The sequence below is a fragment of the Protopterus annectens genome, chromosome 6.part0 (assembly GCF_019279795.1).
Source record: "Protopterus annectens isolate FY-2018-M chromosome 6.part0, PAN1.0, whole genome shotgun sequence".
NCBI lineage: Eukaryota > Metazoa > Chordata > Ceratodontiformes > Protopteridae > Protopterus > Protopterus annectens.
In genome coordinates, this window is record NC_056737.1 from 1,106,650,106 (window position 1) to 1,106,672,051 (window position 21,946).

The following is a 21,946-nucleotide window of genomic DNA, read 5'->3' on the forward strand; positions in this document are numbered from 1 at the left end:
CCTTCGAGTGCCACTTGCACATAAATGTCTTAGAGATGAGAGCAGTGCTTTTAGCGTTGCAAGCCTTTCACGACTCTCTTCCCAAAGGGACTATTGCAATTCAAACGGACAACATGTCAGTGGTGTGGTACATCAACAAACAAGGTGGAACCAGATCATACCCTTTATGTCGAGAAGCACTCAGACTTTGGCAATGGGCGATCTCTTCTCAGCGTTTTCTGATAGCGACGCATATTCCCGGGAAATCCAACGTCATTGCAGACAAGTTGAGCAGAGCAATTCTCATGCCGCACGAGTGGTCTCTAAAGAAATCTATTCTAGAAGAGGTATTTCTAAGATGGGGCCATCCTTGCTGCGATCTTTTTGCTACTCCCCAAAACAGCAAGTGTCAAGACTTCTTCACTCTCTTCCCGTTGCCAGGCCATCCCACCAGAGACGCTCTAGTCCACGATTGGCCCCAGGGACTTCTGTATGCCTTTCCCCCCTTTCCACTGATACCTCAACTAATTCAGAAAGCCATCGCCTTGAGAGTGACTATGATCCTCATTGCCTTACTGGTCTCGACAGATATGGTTCCCCTTTCTTCATCGCTACCTTTTGGAGCAGCCTTGGCATCTGGACCCAGTACCAGATCTGATTACCCATCAGTCGGGTCAGCTGCACCAATCTCTGTCTTCCCTAAACCTCACAGCTTGGTTTCTCCAATTCCTACCTTAGCCAGGCTTCCCTTAATATCTCGCTCGGTCCGAGATATCTTGATAGCCTCTCATAAATCCTCTACCCGGAGGATTTATACTAGTAAATGGAAACGTTTTTCCCTTTGGGCATCATCGAAAAGCATTGATCCTTTTACTGCACCTATCCAGTCTATTTTAGACTTTCTAGCAGAACTTTTTCATTTAGGATCTTCTGCATCAACCATTAGAGTTCAGTTGGCTGCCATATCAAATTTTCATGTTGGTGTCTCAGAATCCAGCATCATGGCTCACAAACTCTGTAAAGCCTTCTTAAGAGGTGTATTTCTTCTCAAACCTCCAATCAAAGACCCTCCGCCTCAATGGGATTTAAACTTGGTTCTGGCATCTTTAATTCTTCCCCGGGTCGAACGAGCGGCTTCAGGTTGTCTGAAATTGCTTTCTTGGAAGACACTTTTTCTGGTAGCTATAACTTCAGCAAAGAGTATCAGAACTCCATGCTCTATGCAGTCGCCTCCTTACTTAGTTTTTCACAAAGACAGGGTATCTCTCCGGACTAATCCATCCTTTTTACCAAAAATTTCTTCTCAAATTAACCTAAACCAGGTTATTGATCTCCCTGTTTTTTTCCCTAACTATTCAAATAGGTCAGAGCAAAAGCTGCATTTTTTAGATGTTCATCGCCAACTGAGATATTACTTAGACAGAACTAAACAACTCAGGAAATCTGATCAGTTGTTTCTGTCATATGCAGAAGGAAGATTGGGCCTTCCAGTCACTAAAGTATCTCTGTCTAGATGGCTCACGTCTACAATTACTTTCATCTATGAGACCAGACATCAAAAATTACCCTCAAGACCTAGAGCTCATTCAACTAGGGCATTAGCTACATCCATAGCCTTTCAGGACAGGTTGCCAATAGACTCAATTTGTGCAGCAGCCACCTGGGCTTCTCCTCATACATTCATTTCACATTACAAATTGGACATGGTTTCCAGAAGCCGTGCCAATTTTGGTTCCACTGTTCTCAAGAGTCTGTTCCGATAGGCCACCCGGGATAAGGTGCTAGGGACGCGGTCCCATCCAGCAAGAATGAAGGCGAGATTGACAACTTAACATTAAGAAGTTATGTACCTACCATAACGTTCCATGTTAGTTGTCTTCTTCGCCTTCTTTCTTGGCCCCTCCCTCCTTCCCCCAAGCCTGGACAGACCGACCGGAATTCTTTTGTGTTTCTTCCTCTGAAAATTGTTACTCCATTCTTGGAGTATAGTATTGCTTGGTATAGCTACCAAACGAGATCTGAGTAGTTACCGCCTAGCATTGTGGGATATAGGGGAGCCTCGAGCCGGTGGAATTAGCTCTCGAGCTTTTAGTATTGGCCGAGTCGGAGCCGACGATCGGCTCCGAACCCATCCAGCAAGAAAGAAGGCGAGAAGAAGACAACTAACATGGAACGTTATGGTAGGTACATAACTTCTTATTTTACACTACAACAGTTGTCACCCTTCCCATATTAAGAGGAATGTGGTCAAGGGCCAGATGATCAGGTTGTCTCGCATCATCAGCGAGGATGACAAATTTGCAGTTGAACTAGGGATCCTGAGGGATTTATTTGTCCAAAGGTGTTACCCGTTGGACATGCTCACTACTCTTCAAAATGAAATAACTAGAAGAAGGTTTACTGATTTTATTCCTATTTTGTACGATACACAAAGGACATGTGATAAAGTTAACAATAGTAAACCTGATAGAAAAAATGTACCAATAGGAATGGTACTACAACATAATTTTTTAGCACTTGAAGTTGAGTGTTATCCATAAGGCCTGGGAAAACATTATCCCTGCAGATTTATATGACACACTAGGTCGAATACATACCTTTATAAACAGTAGGGGTTTGAATATGAAGGAATTGTTGGAAAAGACACCTAGATCCTTTGGACAAAGACCTGCCAAAATGGCTAAATGTGGCAACTGCAAAGCGTGTAAATTTATCAACGATGGTCCCTATGTTTGTGTAGGCAATTTTAAGAGAACTTTGAGGAGTCCGGGCCACTGCAATTGCAACACAAATATGGTTATTTATGTTGCCACTTGTTTATCCTGCCCAGCATTCTATATAGGTATGACCACTAGAAAGCTAAGACAAAGAATTTTAGAACATTACAGAGATATAAAAAATAAAAAAAACACTAATTCATTGTATATCCACACAAATAATTAACTAAATTTCAAAATGTTTATATTCTTTGTTATAGATAGGCTTTACACAAAAGAGTTTGGGGGTGATTACAAAACTATTCTGGAAGTAAGAGAATGCCTATGGCAGATGAGATTGGATGCTAGTAATGCTCCGGGTATTAATGATGCTCTTTTTCCCTAGCGTGCATTTTAAGACACAAGGCAGCATGCATTTGATATGTAATAATTCAAACATATATCTATGAAAATAGACACCTGTTTTTGCTTTGTTTAGATTTCAAACAATATATGTTATTGTTTCTGGTTTGATTAATTGCACTGTGAATTTAGCATGCTGTATTAAGAAACACTGATTTTCAAAAGACAAAGACTTGTTTAACAAATACTGAAGGGGTTAACAAATTAATTACCTGATATTTTTCTATTTTTGTTTAATTATGTATTAATTGACAAGTGTATTTAAAGCTTAACTTTAATGAAGTTAACTGACTCTGAAGATGCCCAGGAGGGTGAAAGCGCTTAGTCAGTGATGTCTTTTTTCCGGTTCCTTATATTTGGATAATAAAGGTTCAGTGATTTTACCTGCAGTGTTACCTAAGTGCTTTTCTATTTATTAGTATCATACAAGAATGGGTGTTCTTTGTGTTTCACTGTTGCAGTCTTCACGTTTGGGTTATACTGCCAGGGGTAGCCTTCAGTTGCCCCGAATACCAGAGGCTTAGTATTTCTGCGTCGGTTGCTGTCGCTCCAGGACTGACGTCAGGTTGTCAGTGGTATAAAATCAGGCAGTGAATGCCATTACATCAGTCTTTCTTGCCGAGGAGCCCGAAGCAGAAGCAGTAGCAGTTTGCACGAGCGCTGGTCGGCCGTTACCTGAGTTTTCGTTTCCAAATTGAAGTCTTCTAAAGCTAAGTACCTCATTGGGGATCCTTTTTTCTTACTCTAACCGATGTCAGAAAAAGTTAACAATTGTCTTGCCTGTGGAAAGCAAATACCACACCGAGACTTCCATTCTTACTGCATCACCTGTTTAGGCCCAGACCACAATGTCCCCTGCTGTTGCTCTTGTGCTTTGTTCAGTGCCAGAACTATACGTCGTCGGGCCCTTATTGTAGCTAGATATTTCACTCTCAGTCCTCGAATTCCGATAATGGCTTCAGTAAGCCATCCGACTACCGATCTTCCGAAACGCTTCCGTTAAGCTAGTCATCAGTTCACTGGTCCTCAGTGAGGCGCTTTCGCAGCCCGTGATGCCCACTTCTCTGGATTTGCAGGCTGCTAACAAGACCTTTTGGAGTCTGGTATGCCGCGAGACTCTTCTTCGACTAAGGATCCTGCTGATGTCTCTACCTTGGATGGGTCCGGAGCCACTGAGCAGGCACCAGCTTCTGAGGATGTACTTCGCACTACCAATACTCGACACAGACTGACGACTTCTTTCGAGTATTCATTTCTTTCTAAAACTACTGAGTTTCTAAGGCCCAGGGTATGAACCATACCCAAAAAAAGACGACCCAAGCTCAGGCACCTGCTTCCTTGCCTCAGTCTCAAATGCTTAAAATGGCGGAAGACCTTATTATGCTTATTAGGGGAAGCCAGGCTACCCCTTCCAAAAGAAAGAGACTTGTCCCCAGTAGTTTTATCTTAACAGGAGTCTGATGACTCTGATGCATCTGAATATGAAGATATGCAATCCCTTTCTGCTTATGAGGATACTGATGCAGAGGAATCCATTCCTTCTGCCTCTCTTCCAGAGGAGTTTTCATTTGGGGAAACCCTACATACTTTAAGGGAGCATTTCCAGTGGCAATGTCAGGACTACCCTCAGTCAAAAAAGAGACTCTGGGAATTCTTAGGTCTACCACAGCACAGACCTTTGGCCATTCCTCCTGTCCTGGATGTTGTAGTTGATGTTTTTATGGAATCCAGTCTGACTCCTGACACCCTTCCTCCTGCTCCCAGGAAACCCGACGGGTATTACAGAGTCCCTGACTCTCACAAATTTCTTTTCAAAACTCCTGCTTCTGACCCCAAGGTCATTTCTCAAACACCTAAAGGAATCAAAGCAACTTCAGCTAAGAATCCCACCTCCTCAGATAGGGATTCCCGAGCATTAGACAGATGGGGTAAAAAAGTATCTACCTCTGCTACTTTTGCTATTAGAGCATTAAATTGTCAGTTCCACATGCTGAAATGTCAACAACGTAGCGTGGAAGTTCTCAAACAAAAAATATCTTCTTTTCCTGCCTGTGCAGAAAACAAAGAATTACAAGAGTTAATGCAGTCTGCAAGTCAAGTAACTAAGCACACCTTACAATGTGGTTTTGACACCCTAGAAGCATCTTGCAGGGCAGCAGTCATTGGTTCTGTCCTTAAAAGGCATGCTTGGCTTAAGGAACAGACCTTGCCAGACCATGTCAAATCCAAATTATTGGACGCACCTTTGTGCAAAGACAACTTATTTGGCACCAAAGCAGAAGAGGTCTTAAAAAAGATGGAAGAAAAAGCTAAATGTATGCAGACAGTTAAAGACTTCTTCTTACAGGTCTAGCAACCGAGGTTCAGTAGGCATTGCCCTCCAAGCACTGGTCCTTTCCTGCCCCCTCCAGGCCAGCTCAGCCCAGACCCAGGGGAAGCAGACCCCCCAGACAACAGCCCCAGGGAATGCAGAGATCTAAGCAATGGAGTTCCTCCTCTTCAAAAACAGGGAGTGCAAAGCCACCCCCTTATGGTAAGAACTCACAATGACTTTACACTTCCACCCCCTACCTCTGCCCACGTGCTTGTGCCCTTAGGAGGAAAACTCTCCTTCCACGCAAGCAACTGGACCACCATTACCAGTGACTGTTGGGTCCTCAACATAGTGTCCCAGGGATGCAAATTATATTTCCACACACCACAAACCCCAAAAGGGTTCCCAGATCTTCCTCTAAACCAGTGGGCAGAGGACAAAAAAAAAGTCCTTTCCCTGCTCTCCATGAGGGCAATACAGCATGTTCCTGCAGAACAGATAGGCCAAGGTTTCTACTAAAGACTCTTCCTGGTACCCAGAAAAGAGGGAACATGGCACCCCATCATAGATTTTATCCATTCTAAACACCTTTCTGGTGATACCAAAATTCAAAATGCTCACCCTCTAGCAGCTTTTACCAGTGCTTTCCAAGGATGCTTGTTTAGCCACCCTAGACCTAAAAAAGGCCTGCCTACACATCCCGATAAGGGAGTCATGCAGGAAATACCTATGTTTCAGGGCAGGATCTATGCACTTTAAATTCTCTGTGCTTCCTTCTGGCTTATCCACTGCTCCCTGAGTTTTCACAAAATGCCTGGCTCCTGCCATTGCTTTTTTGCAGACAAAGAAATATTCAAATTTACCCATACTTAGATGACTGCCTGATTCAGGCAGACAGTCAGGAAAAGCTCTTACAGCACCTGACCTTTGTAAAGGACCTACTGACCTCCCTGGGTATTCTATCAATGAAAAAAAATCAAAACTGGTCCCCACACAAAAAAATGTATTCCTGGGAGCAAGCCTGGACACATCCCAGATGGCATTCCTTACTCCAGGAAAACAAGCCTACCTGACAGGCTACTTCTCTCAGTTAGCCACCAGAACCCAGTTATCCGCAAGGAAAATCCTGCAAGCTCTAGGGGTCATGGCCTCCTGCTTTCTACTCATTCCATATGACAGACTGCATATGAGGAAACTACAGTGGTACCTAAAAAGCTTTTGGTGTCAACACTCTCAAGACCTGGAATCTCTCATACCTATGATACTTTTGTCTAAGGAAAGATTTTCTTTGGTGGGCAACAGCATGCAACTGCAACAAGGGACTTCCCTTCTCACAACCCCACGCTGCCCAGACCTTCATCACAGACTCATCAGACTATGCCTGGGGTGCACACCTGAATGACAGGTGCATTCAGGGCTATTGGAGCCCAAATCAACTACATCTGCACATCAACCAAAAAGAGATGTTAGCTGTTCAGCACGCCCTGACAGCTTTCAGACCCCTACTCTCCCCGGGGCCTCTAGTGATCAAAACAGACAACACCACAGTGATGTGGTACATCAACAAGCAGGGAAGGATTCGCTCTTATCCTCTCTGCAGGCTTGCCATAACCCTTTGGCACATGGCCTCAGCCATGCAACTACACCTGCTAGCACAATTCCTGCCAGGCTCCCTAACTCTCTGGCAGACAACTTGAGCAGAAACCTGCTAGACCTACACGAGTGGCAGCTAGACCACAAAACTTTCACCCTTGTAACCCAGAAATGGGTCACCCCAAATGTGGACCTCTTTGCCTCCTACTCCAATCATCAGCTCAGCAAATTCTTCACCAGGGAACTTCACAGTAAGGCTTGGAAATTGGATGCTCTGTCCTTCCAGTGGGTGAACCTCTCGGTCTATGCATTTCCCCCTCTACCACTCATTTCAAGGGTACTGCTCAAAATAAGGGAGGAAAAACCGAGGGCAATCCTGGTTGCCCCAGACTGGCCACGCCAGCACTGATACCCACTGCTGCACAGCCTGTCACACCTGCCACCATGGCACCTACCTCAGATCCCAACACTCCTGACCCAGAGGGATGGAGAATTCATGCATCCCCAATTGCAGACCCTCAACCTGGCAGCCTGGCTTATTCCCTGACCTCTCCTCAAGCTGCCAGCCTAAGTAAACAAGTCCTAGATGTTATACGTGAGGCCAGACGCCCCAGCACTAGAGAATCCTATGCTGACAAGTGGAAAAGATTTTGCACCTGGATCCAGGCTAGGGGAGGTGGAATGGCACAGCCCTCCCTACTACTTATCCTGGATTACCTAGCAGACCTACTACTCCGGGGGTCTATCCTTCTCTTCTATTAAAATTCATGCCTCTGCCATCTCTGCTCATTACAGCACAGAGCCACCTCTCTTCTCATACCCTCTCATTAAACAGTTCCTAAGAGGGGCTAACAACTTAAGACCACCTAGAAGAGCTCCTACCCCAGCTTGGGACCTTAACTTTGTGTTGGAAAAGCTCACCCTACCCCCCTTTGAACCTGGAGCTTCAGCAGAGTTAAAATTCCTCTCTTGGAAGGCAGCCTTGCTTCTGGCCATCACTTCAGCTAGAAGAGTATTAGAGCTACAAGCACTCATGGCTGTAGAACCCTTCATCATTTTTCATGCTGACAGGATCTCCCTCAGGACTAACCCATCATTCATGCCCAAAGTGGTGTCCAGTGTGGCTCTCAACCAATCCATTCATTTGCCCACATTTTTCCCTAACTCACAAAACAAGGGGGAAAGGATTCCTCACTATCTCTAGATGTGCACAGATTCTATCTGGACAGGACTGAATATTGTAGAAAAAACTGATCAATTGCTTGTCTGCTTCACAGCAGGGGCAGAGGGCAAGGCCATATCCAAACAAACAATCTCCAAATGGATAGCGCACTGCATCCATTTCTGCTATAAACAGCACGGGAACCCCCCCCCCAAGGGAGTCAGGACACATTCCACAAGGGCAACCTCCACGTCTGCAGCTTTTCTTAGAGGAGTCCCCATCAGGGACATCCTGGAGGTTGCAACATAGACATCTGTTCATCCCTTCACCAAGCATTACCACCTGCCTGTCTTCTCCAAATCCAGGGCAGGCTTTCCCACCGCAGTCTTGCAGGGCATCCTACCAGCCCCTAGTTTTCTTGACTGCCTCCACGCTTTTCTTCAGCTTTGGGAATCAACCCAAATATGATGACTGCAACAGTGAAACACGAAGAACATAGTACAGTTGTGTACACTTATCATAAATGTAGATTTTCGAGTGTATTCACTGTTACAGTCCTGGTTTCCCTCCCTTCACCCCTCTTCTCTCTTTCTCTCTCTCTCTCTTCCTATTTCCTTACAGGGAGTTTTTGGTATCTACTTTCTACTGGTGGTGATGTTCTTAGTGTTTCACTGTTGCAGTTATTACATTTGGGTTACCTGCTTGCAGGTAGCCCTCATTCGGCCTGATTAACAAAGTCTTGGGTCCTACTTCGGTTGCTGTCCCTTCTTCCATGACATCAGGTCATCAGGGGTATAAAACATGCAGCCGACGCCATTACATCAGTCTTTCTTGCTGTGCGGTGCCCGAAGCAGAAGCAGTTCGCAAGTGCTGGTCGGCCGACTCCTGAAATTTTCATTTTCGAGTTTCAGAACTGAAGTCGTCAACTAAAGCGAAGTACCCCATTGGGGAAACTTTTTCTTGCTCCTTACCGATGTCAGTAAAAGTTAATAACTGCATTACTTGTGGAAAGCAAATACCTCGTAAAGATTTTCATTTGTACTGCATTCCTTACCTAGGCCCTGACCACGATGTACCTTGCTGTTGATTTTGTGCTTTATTTCATCAGCGCACTATCCGTTGTCGATATATTTTCGCCTCTAAATATTTCAGTTCTCGGTTTAATTATCCAGAAATGTCGTCTGTTAACCGTCCGACTACCGGGATTCCGAAAAAACGCAAAGATAAAGACAGAGACAGGCCGCCAGGGTCCAAAACTGCCGACGATGCTTCTCCTAAGCCAGTCGCCAGTACTCAGCCGCTTTCGCAGCCCCTGATGCCCGCTACTTCTGATTCGCAGGCCTCTACTGAGACCCATTCGGTGTCCGGTATGCCGTGAGATGCTTCAACTATGGAACTCGTGAATGTCTCTACCTTGGATGGGTCCGGAGCCGCTGTGCAGGCACCAGCTTCTGAGGGTGTATTCAGGCCTATGGACTTGCATATTAAACTGACGCCTCCTTCTTCACTTAGGCCTAAATATCGAACCATGCCTAAAAAAAATGACGCCCAGGCCACATGCTCAGGCCTCTATGCCTAAAAAACAAATGATAAGAATGGCTGAAGATCTAATAACTCTAATCAGGGGTAGCTCCCCCCTTCTGAGAGGCCTAGGACAAAAGTTGTTTATGAATCTTCTGACCAAGCTTCTGTTTTTTCTGATTCTTCTGATGATCTGGATTTGCCCTTATCTACTTATGAGGATTCTGATGCAGAGGACTCTATTCCCTCTGCTTCACTCCAGAGGATTTTTCTTTTACTCCTAAGGGAGCATTTCCACTGGGAAAACCAGGTTTTTTTCTGATTCAAAAAAGAGGCTCAGGGATTTCTTACTCCTGCCTCACCATAAGCCTTTAGCTATTCCTCCTGTACTAGACATTGTTGATGATTTTTTGGAATCTAATTTGGCCCCTGATTCCTTGCCTCCTGCTCCCAGAAAACCTGACCGATACTACAGGGTCCCTGAGTCACACAAGTTCCTTTTTAAAAATCCTATTGCAGATCCAGAGACTATTTCTCAGGGGCACAAGGATATTAAGGCTTCTACTGCTAAAAATCATACCTCTTCTGATAAGAGACTCCAGGGCGCTGGATAGATGGGATAAGAAGGTTTACACTTCTGCAACCTTGGCCATTGGGGCTTTAAACTGCCAGTTTCATATGTTAACATATCAGCAACATGTTATTGGATTGCTTAAACAGAAAATGATGTTGATTCCTGATTGTGTGGAAAATCATTACAGGATTTAATATATTCTGCTGAACAGGTTGGAAAACATACTTTGCAATGTGGTTTTGATTCATTAGAGGCCTCTTGCAGGGCTGCTGTTACTGGGTCTGTGCTCAGAAGGCATGCTTGGCTTAAGGAGCAATCTTTACTTGATCATGTTAAAGCTAAATTGTTAGATGCTCCCTTAAATCAGGACCGCCTGTTTGGCAACAAGACTGAGGAAGTTCTTAAAAAGATGGAAGGTAAAGCTAAATCTATGCAAACTGTTAAGATTTCTTACAAGTTCAGCCTCCTAGATTTAGTAGGCAATGGCCCTCTAAAAATTGGTCCTTTCCAGCCCCTTCCAGGTCTTTTCAAGCCAAACCCAGACACAGCAGAAACCCCAAGTTGATTTCTTACAAGTTCAGCCTCCTAGATTTAGTAGGCAATGGCCCTCTAAAAATTGGTCCTTTCTAGCCCCTTCCATGTCTTCTCAAGCCAAACCCAGACACAGCAGAAACCCCAAGTTTCAGTCCCAGGGGACACACAGGACTAAGCAGTGGGGGGGGGCTCCACTTCCAAATCTGGGAGTAATAAGACTCCCTCCTATGATAAACTGTCTAAATGACTTCCTTTTAAAATTTCCAAGCACTTATCAACTGACTGCCCCTTTGGGGGGAAGGATTGCTCTTCATGCAAAGAACTAGGAGCTCATTATCCAGGGCAAATGGGGTTTAAATAGTGTCCCAGGGATACAGATTTCACTTCCACACGTGTTACCAACACCAAACGGGTGACCGTACCTACCCCCAAATCAGTGGGCAGAGGCCCAAAAACAACTACTTTCTCTCTTAAGCATGGGGGCTATTCATTTGGTACCAGAAGAGGAAAAGGGACAAGGTATCTACTCGAGACTTTTCCTGGTACCCAGAAAAGACAATTCATGGCATCCTATCCTGGACCTAAGATTCCAGAATTCAAGATGCTGACTCTTCACCAGTTGCTTCCTATGCTAGGTAAAGACACCTGATTGGCAACACTAGATTTAAAAGAAGCATACCTGCACATCCCAATCTGGGAATCTTGCAGAATATGCGCCCAGGGTATTCACAAAGTACCTAGCTCTAGTTATTGCATTCTGCAGGCAAAGAAATTATTCAAATATACCCATACCTGGACGATTGTCTAATTCAGGCAGAAAGCCAGGACATACTTTTGAATAATCTGGCCTTTGCACAAAGGGTTCTAACCTGTCTGGGGTACACCATAAACGAACAGAAATTTCACCTGGTACCCTGTCAACAAATTATATTCCTGGGAGCAAGCTTGAATACAACTTCCCAGATGGCTTTCCTCACACCAGAGAAACAAATTAATTTGACAACCTACGTCAAACAAGTGGCCACAAAAACCCTGCTATTTGCAAGACAAATACTGCAAGTCTTGGGGTTCATGGCCTCCTGCATTCTTCTAATTCCATATGCAAGATTGCATATGAGGAAACTGCAATGGTATCTAAAAAGCCTATGGAGTCAACATTCCTACGATCTAGAAGCAATGATTCCTATGATACCTTGCCTATGCCTAGAGTTCCTTTGGTGGGTAGAGCCCTGCCACCAAAACAAGGGACTACCTTTCACACCACCCTCTGCCGCCCAAACCCTAACAACAGATGCATCAGACTATGCATGGGGGCTCACCTGGCAGGGATATGCATTCAGGGCAAATGGAACCCAAGTCAAATGCACCTGCATATCAATCAAAAAGAAATGTTAGCTGTACAGAATGCTCTGACAGCCTTCAAGGACCACATTCTTCCAGGACAACTAATGGTAAAGACAGACAACACCACTGTTATGTGGTACATAAAGAAGCAGGGGGGTACACATTCTTACCCCCTCTGCAGACTAGCCATGGCATTGTGGAACAAAGCCTTGAGCTACCAAGTGCACCTACAAGCTCAATTCCTGCCAGGAAAATTAAATACACTGGTAGACGGACTAAGCAGAAACCTCATGGACCCACATGAGTGGAAAATGGAACCAAGGATTTTCAACATGTTGACAAGTAAATGGGGGGCCCCAGATATAGACCTGTTTGCCTCTCCCCAGAACTACCAATTGGACAAATTTTGCACAACGACTACCCACAAACAAGCCTGGAAAGTGGATGCTCTGTCCTTCAGCTGGAAAAATCTCAGTCTATGCCTTCCCCCCTCTGCTTTCCGAAGTACTATTAAAAATCAAACAGGACAAACCAAGAATGATTTTGATTGCTCCAGACTTGCCACGCCGACACTGGTACCCCATCCTGCGCATTGTGTCACGGTTTTCCCCATGGCACCTGCCTCAGACTCCTTCCCTGTTGTCCCAGCAGGAGAACCAGATTCTGCACCCACAGCTTCTAACAGTGAACCTTGCAGCCTGGCTAATTACCTAATCTCTCCTTTACCATCCCTCAGTAAACCTGTGATGGATATCATTTTAGAGGCAAGGAGGCCTAGTACTAGAAAATCTTATGCTGAAAAATGGAAACGATTCTGTGCCTGGAACCAATCTCAAGGGATGAACACAGCAGCGCCCAATTTACCTCAGATTTTACAATACTTGACTGAGATGCTTCACAAGGGCCTGTCTTTTTCCTCCATTAAAATCCACGCCTCAGCCATTTCAGCTCATTATAACACAGAACTTCCCCTCTTCCATCATCCACTGCTCAGCCTGTTCCTCTGACGGGCCAAACATTTGAGACCACCCAGGAGAGCTCCAACCCCAGCCTGGGATCTTAATTTTGTTTTGGAGAAACTCACTCTACCTCCTTTCGAGCCAGCTGCTACTGCAGACTTAAAATTTCTTTCTTGGAAAACAGCTTTCCTTTTAGCAATCACTTCAGCTAGAAGGGTATCTGAATTACAGGCCCTTATGGCAGTGGAACCTTTCATCATCTTTCATGCGGACAGGGTGTCCCTCAGAACCAATCCTTCCTTCATGCCCAAGGTGGTATCCAGTGTGGCTCTTAATCAGTCCATTCATTTGACAACCTTCTTTCCCAATCCACAGAACAAAGGGGAACGGATACTGCATTCCTTAGATGTACACATACAATTTAGATTCTACTTGGACAGGGCTAAACCTCAAAGGAAATCTGAACAACTGCTGGTGGTATTTGCTGCAGGGGCAGAGGGGAAGGCTATTTCAAAGCAAACCATTTCTAAATGGATAGGCCATTGCATTCATTTCTGCTATAAACACCATGGAAAACCTATCCCCCAGGGGATCAGACCTCACTCCACCAGGGCTGCATCTACCTTTACAGCCTTTCTCAGAGACGTCCCTACCAGGGACATCCTAGAAGCTGCTACCTGGAGTTCTGTACATGCTTTTACCAAGCATTATCATTTGCCTGTTTTCTCTAAATCCAGAGCTGGCTTTGCTACTGCAGTCTTGCAGGGCCTTATAGCTGGTCCTAATGCTATTTAAACTCCTCCTCAAAACCACAGCTTTAGGAATCTACCAAAATGTAATGACTGCAACAGTGAAACATGAAGAACATAGTACAGTTGTGTACACTTACCATAAATGTAGATGTTGGAGTGTATTCACTGTTGCAGTCCTGGTTACCCTCCCTCCAGCCCCCTAACTTCTTTTGCCTATACTTTCCTTTACTATGCTTAAAAGCTTTTTTGTTGGAGGTATATCATTGTACTTTTATATATAATTGCTTCCCATTAGGGGGGCACCTGACATCTGGGGCAAGAAAAACTGATGTAATGGTGTCGGCTGCATGTTTTATACCCCTTATGACCTGACGTCATGGAAGAAGGGACAGCAACCGACGTAGGACCCAAGACTTTGTTAATCAGACTGACTGAGGGCTACCTGCAAGCAGATAACCCAAATGTAATGACTGCAACAGTGAATACACTCGAATGTGTACATTTATGGTAAGTGTACACAACTATAGTTCCTTCCACCATAACCTAGCTCCCTATTTGGGGGCTCCTGACAGTTAAGGCAAGAAAAACTGATGTAATGGCGTCGGCTGTCTGATTTTATACCACTGACGGCCTGACGTCAGTCCTGGAGCAACGGCAACTGATGCAGAAATACTAACCCTCTGGTATTCGGGCCGACTGAGGCCTACCCCTGGCAGGATAACCCAAATGTGATGACTGCAACAGTGAATACACTCGAACATCTATATTTATGGTAAGTGTACACAACTGTACTTTTGTACTCATTGTACATTTCTTGTTTTTACAGGTGAAAAGCCGTATATCTGTGAGACAGAAGGCTGTGCTCGTTGTTTTGCAGAGTATTCTAGCTTGCGGAAGCACATGGTGGTTCACTCTGGTAAATCAATTTCATTAACTCTACACATCTTCAAGTGTCTGGACAGTAAACAGTGTGACTTAATCTGCATGAATTTTATAATGGTTGACAAATTCTGCAGTATGGCATGAGAAAATAGCTGTTGGCGTAAACTTTCCCGTCCATAGTGGAAGATGACATGTTTGTACTTTTGGGGTGTGTACTGTTATGAGATTCTGTGGTGAAAGCCAGAGAACATAGTGGGCGGGGACACCTTGCAAGAGGAGTAGTTTTGCCCGTAAAGGTCAGGCTGTTGTGTGGGTGATGTCCACATGCAGCACCCATTGCACACCATATTCTGAAATGGTTGTTGAGATGCGCAAGGTGAAGTTGAACTTATAACGAAAAAAGGCTGACCTGCTGAGGAAGACTGCCCATTACTGCCCAGGACAGGTATATCAAATGGGTCAGATAATCTGGTGGAACAGATTTAGTGGTCTGGGGGAGTATCAACTGGATATTAAAAAAGAGAGAAGTAGTTTCTAGAGAGATTTCCTTCCCCTTTCTAGAAAGGGAAGATTCTCCCTAAATTAGTCTGCATCATTCATTACTCCCAAGTCTGTAGTCAGTTGTTGCAGTGGAAGGTGACAAACCTTTATTCCTTAGGTTGCTGACATTCATATTTAAAGATTTTGAGCTGCCACTTCTGTAAAGTGATGTTCTTTGTCCAGGGAATACATTAGTGGGAAAAGAGGGAGACTTCCGAGTGTGTTCTCCCACCCCACTTCACATTATTTTTTCCAAAAATCAAGTTAAGTAGAGGTATTTACCTTGATGCAGTTTGTTTCAAAGAATTTTGGTTCTTACATTTTATTTTGCAATCTTATTCCCATGTTTCTTGCCTCCTGGTGCCATGTGAACAGGCGTTTGGTGCCAGAGAGAATGAGCATCTGCTGAGTCAGGGTTCTACTTCATTCTTTTCACCCGAGAAGTGTGTTTTATTTATTTATTTGCATGTTTGCTAACCTAAGTAGAGCGTAGTTCACATGGATGTTTTTCAGGTTCATCTAGAGAGCATTGTCTGGCTAAATGACTTGCACCAGAACTCAGAGGGTGAAATCAGACAAAAAAAACTTCAAGGCAAACTATACCCACCTAGGTGAAGGTTTAAATGCATTCCACGCCCCACCCCAAGCTGAAGTTATAACTACACCGAAGCTTACACTAAAGCCCTGTATAATTACTTGCATAAGTGTATAAATCCAGCTGTACCAGACAGAATCAAAGCCATAGCCACAAGTAAAAACAAGCTGCCGTGGTGGACTTCCAGCATCAACAAACTCTACAATAAATTCCAAAAGTTACTCTCCAAGAAAACAAAAACAAGGGCCTAACAATGGAAAAGCACCCTCCTCAGCCTTAACAGGCAAATAAGACAACTTGTCAAATCCTCCAAGAACTCCTTTGAGAGAAACCTAGCAAGTACTGCCAAGGATAACCATAAGGCCTTTTACAACTAAGTACATAACTTGAAGGGAAGGACTCCAGCATGTGCAGAACTGGTAGCTAACGGTATCACACACAATGATCCCACAGAGATAGTGAACCTGCTAGCAGATAGATATGGGAAAAATGTCACTCCCTTATCCCCTCCTAACTTGCAACAAACCCTCCCCCAAACTTCCCCCACCTTGCATATCTGAAGAGCAGGTCCTCAAAGCCCTGTTCAAGGCAAAGAACATGGCCTCTTTGGGACCATATGACATATCAGGCTGTCTTTTTCTAAACAGGCTAAAACCTGAACTAGCATCACCACTAAGTACCCTTTTCAGTCATAGCCTTAACCACAGGCTCTGTTCCTGCGGAATGGAGAACAGCTACAGTTATTCCCCTCCACAAAGGTGGCTTAGCAACAGACCCAGGGGATTATAGACCCATAAGCCTAACCAGACTCATCTGAAAGACCATGGAAAAGCTCGCCTAAACTCTCACAGCTTGCTGTGAGGGAAAGGTTAGTTTGCTTTTGATTTATTGTACTTTGTATTACTTTATTGCCTTTTTCTATTTTGTATACTGTGATTTGTTTTCTTTACACTGTGTTTTATTTGTACTCTGCTTTGAACTACATATTAAAACTTGTAAAGAGACTACAGCTGTGTCTCTCGCGAGTCACACATTAGAATAGGTCTGTTAAGGATTCACACAGAAGTCAGAAGAGGTAATTTAAGGTTAATTATCTGTGAATAAAGGGGTGGAGCTAAGAACTAAACCTTCTATTTAAGGGGTGAAATAAAACATTTCAAAGCTTTACTGGAAAAGCTCACCAAGACTTTGACACAGCTTTCTGTGAGGGAAAGGTTAGTTTGCTTTTGATTTATTGTACATTGTATGGCTTTATTGTCTTCTTCTATTTTGTTTACTGTGATTTGTTTTCTTTACACTGTGTTTTACTTGTATTCTGCTTTGAACTGCATATTAAAACTTGTAAAGAGACCACAACTGTGTCTCTTGTGAGTCGCACAGAGTTTTTCTCACCCTCCCACTCTGTTGCTGTTTTGTTTTTAAACACCACTGTTTTCCTAGTTGCCCGCCCCTTATGTTAATTTGACCACACATCTCCTTCTCTGTCCCCTTTCACTGGCTGTTGAGTAAGCACAACGCTATCATTTTGTGAAATCACTCCCCTTCAATTGTTTAAATTTATTGGCCATCCTACTGTATTCCTACAGCCAGAAAACAAAAGTGCCCACCCCCTTTCAATCTGTCTTGCTCTTTTAAAATTAGTGGCTCTCCACTTAGACAGCTGAAACTTTAGTTATCCCCCTTTTTCATATTACCTGTTTAGTGCACACTGCAGTTTTTTTTCCATCTTACTTTTAAACATCTATTGCAAGACCACCAGTTATTGGACAGCCGACATTCTGGATCTCAGTAGTCATCTTGGGATTAGTGCTTCTGTTTTCTCCTGGTAAGAGAAGGAGCACATGGACATTATTTCCTGGAGACTGCTGATCACCAGAAAGCCTAAAAACTGAGTCATAGGTGACATATTGGAATTTGTGCTTATATTCTGCTCCTGGCGAGAGAAGGAGCAGAGTGCATGGACTCCTGATGGTTTCTGGTTGGACAGTGAGTGTCTGTGCTTTAATGGTCCGGATTAGTCTGGTTGCTGTTAAAGGCATCTACCAGGGAAAAAGCTACAACTAGCTTTACAGACCCTTGCATCATCTGGGACAGTTCAGTGGATCACCAAACAGGCTGTGGCCTGCTTCTCATCTTGGGATTGGTGTTAGTGTTTTGCTTCTGGTGAGAGAAGAAGCAAAGGAGTATTGTATCCCAGCAGAGTGAAGTTGTGGTAAGACCAGCATTAGTAGTAGCCATTCATGTGACTCCACTGTTTTCATCATTCTTGACAAGCTTATTCTTTGTTTTCCGTAAGTACTACTTGATTGTTTCTAACTTCAGAATATCTGCCTAAATACTTCATCCTTAAATTTTCAGGTTCTGCGTATTAGTTTCCCCTCAAGTGTTTTGCCATGCCCTATATAGACTCAGACAGCTTGAGTGACATTTTTTCCTGTAAAAGCACGATTGAAATTTCTCCAATACCTAGTTGCACACAGGACAACTAGTTTGCAGTGACAAGCATTGTCCCCACAGTTGAAATCCAAATACTCCTGACATTGCATTATATTCCCACTCCAGCTATCTAATCAATAAAAAAGTGTCTATTACTGTGTATATGAAAGGGCGAAAGTGTTGATTAAAGAAGGTTTACGCTAATTTGCATGTGGTGTTTTTTTGACCGTGGCAGTGTCTTTTTGTTTGACCGTGCACTTTCTATTATATGTATATGAACTTTCTCGCTGTCTCCGTTACCAGCTTGGTGTGTATATGGGCATCCTGAAGCAATGTAGAAATTGCCTCATGTTTACTGACAACTAGTTACTTCTCAAACAAACTGATATGGTATGTGAGAGATGTATTTACACAATGTCACTGGAGGCAAAGCTCTCACATAAAAGTACTCCTAATGTCAATAAGGTTGTCAGTAGTACACACGCTGCACCCATCACACACAATTCAAAGCAGACCTATAGACCTGCATATGGTGAGGCACTTAAATGTAACCTTCCTAAACCACAAATACCTTCTAGAAAACGTACATGTAACAAATACCCTCAGCAACCCTAAATGCACTCTTTCAAAACAACACCCACATCAGCGCATAGAACCACATCTCATGGAGCCTCTACCTCTAAGCCCATAAAGCAAACCACCACACAGTCCAACATTCTGGTCATTGGAGACTCCATCATGAGACAAACTGATGTCCCTCCCACCAGGCTAAGTAAGGAGAAAGTCATGGTCAGTTGCTTATCAGGGTCTAGGATCCACCACATTACACATGCACTCAGGTCATTGGACCACAAATACCAGTATGACTCAGTCATAGTCTATGTGAGAGTAAATGAGCTGAGACGTACCTCCCTAGACTATATGAAGAGAGACATCATGAAGCTCTCAGAATATGTCTCATGCTGGTACAAGCCTAGCACTGAGCAACATTTTACCTTCTCCAAGGATGATGCCACAATACGAACAAAAGATGATTGACTTTAATAATTGGCTTACTTTCTGGTGTCATTCTAAGGGGGTGCAATATTTGTCAGCTTGGAAGTAGATGGTCAACATACCACGCAGCTATGCCAGGGATGGTCTGCACCTCTCCCATCTAGGCTTTCGAATATTAGCTAAAACATGCCCCATAGTGCCTTTTTTAGGCAATGCCAGACTGAAAGTACTGCTGACATAGCCAATCAAAACCAAGAAAATCTAAAGGTGTTACTGCTCAGTGCTAGAAGTCTAAACAGAAAACTCCACCCCTAGAAGCTCTGTTCACCCTAGAGAATGCTGATGTCTGTGTAGTCACTGAGACATAGTTTAAAGTTGCGGAGAGCACACCAACAGTGCAAGGTTGTAATGTATTCCACACATTTAGACCAACTAATACACAGACGGACTAAAGGTGGAGGTGTCTCTATTTACGTCAAAAATAAATCTACCTCAAGGTGAGTCAAACAGGACAATGCACTTGAGCTTCTCCATGTTCAGATCACCACAGGCAAAATCCAGTATCCCTTCCTTGTCAGCTGTAGGTCCCCCTCTATGACCCAGGAAACCCATACCATGTATTTAAACTTATTAGAAGCACTAACCATCCAACCTGATACTATAGTCATGGGAGACTTTAATTACCCCACTATTAACTGGGAATCCTGTACAACACCAAATTTACAGGCACAGAGATTCCTGGATTTTGTAAACACAAACTCCCTGAACCTGATAGTCAGTACACCAACCAGGGGGCAGCGGTACTAGATCTGGTTCTCAATAATATGGGAGAGTGCTGCACACCTTCCCCAATGTAATGTCTTCCCTGGTAAAGTCAGACCACAATATGGTCTCCTTTGAAGTAAAAATAAAACCTGGACTCCCAGCTAATCCTGGAATAGTCAGGAACTACTCTAAGACTAACCTCCTGCTATTAAGTGACAACCTGGAAAAATTTTAAGCCCCTATGAAACGTGAGAACAATGCTGCCTATGCAGAACCTTTCACAGAAACCCTGTACAAGCATGTTAGTAGCTGCACAGAGGCAACTGTGTACCCACCAGGAAGAAGTACAAAGTTGTCTCAAAAAAGAAAAGCCACCCTGGTGGAATCCCAAAATCAGTAGGCTGTATAACAGGAGGAAGAAAATCATGGCAAAAATTAGTTGGCGCAGCAACCAGCAGGATAAAAGTACTCACATGGAACTAAACAAACAACTCAGAGGACAAATAAAGTCTACCAAAGCCAAATTTAAGATGAATCTGGCCTCCCAGGCCAAGGACAGCCACAAAGCATTCTTTAGCTGTGTCCACAACCTCAAAGGCAATGCATATTTGTGTGCAGAGCCCATTGTAAATGGAGCCACCTATACTGAGCCAAAAGATATAGCAAAGCTACTGGCCAATAAATTCGGCTCCAACTTTACCCCCCTCCTTCTCTCTCTCAACCTTCCCTCAGGAAATACCATCTAATATAACTCACCCTGCTATCACTAGGGAACAGGTCCTTAATGCTCTCTCTAAGGCCAAGAACACTGCATCAGTGGTTCCAGACAATATCTCACCATGCCTTCTAAATAGCATGAAACTTGACCTATCAGGGCCTCTGGAATTGCTATTTAACTATAGCCTCCAAACAGGCTTTGTGCCACATGAGTGGAGAACAGCAACAGCCATCCCTCTGCACATAGATGGGCCATCTACAGACCCTGGAAACTACAGATCCATAAGTCTCACTAGTCTTATATGTAAAGCAATGGAAAGAATTATCATGGAAATGATCAGTAGTCATATAGTAAACCTCCAGACACTGGACCCAACCCAGTTTGGTTTCATCAAGGGCAAATCATGTCTACTCAACCTGGTGGACTTGTTTGAGAGGGTCACCAGAGCAATGGATGAGGGCAGAATGGTTCACACTGCCTACCTTGACCTGGCCAAGGCATTTGACACAATACCCTACTCAGGCATTGTTGACAAAGTCAAAAAAGTTTAGGTGCAAACTCGTATGTGACCCAGTGACTAGCCAACTGGCTCACAGACAGGACCCAGGAAGTTAGAATTGGGAAGTCCAGCTATACAAAGAGGCCAGTCACAAGTGGAGTCCCTCAGGGATCAGTCTTTGGACTGCTCCTTTTTGGCATTTACTTCTCTAAAGTCAAGGCCAGTGTCAGTGGTCTCTGGCTGACTACATTTGCAGATTGTAAATTTGGAGCTGCCATTGAATCACCCACCAACACAAATGTTCTCCAGGAGGAGCTGACACAAACAGCTGGTGTCAGAGCCATGGACTGAAACTAAATGCCAAGAAATGCATAATAGTATCTTCCGGGAAGTCATCCACCCCTGGTAACTATCATATTAACAACACACCCCTTAGAGTTGACCTAGCAGTCACGGACTTAGGGATACACACAGATAGTAATCTAGCCTTTGACCATAACTTGTCTACAGTAGTGAGGAAGTCCTTCTATGTTGCGCAACTTATAAACAAAGGTATGGCATCTAAGTCCAAGGAAGTCATTGTTCCACTGTATTTGGCATTCATCAGACCTATCACTGAGTACAATTCCCTCCTTTGGTGTGTACCTAACCAGGCATATCTAAC

General features: G+C 43.9%; 1 protein-coding gene across 1 annotated transcript in view; it reads left to right on the top strand.

Moving 5' to 3' along the window:
- The window catches only part of ZNF410 (zinc finger protein 410), a 669,052-nt gene that overhangs the window by 436,330 nt on the left and 210,776 nt on the right, over positions 1-21,946 (top strand). The window contains exon 7 of the mRNA XM_044074718.1: positions 14,678-14,767. Within this exon, the coding sequence (XP_043930653.1) occupies positions 14,678-14,767 (90 nt within the window). The remainder of the gene's footprint in view (positions 1-14,677; positions 14,768-21,946) is intronic.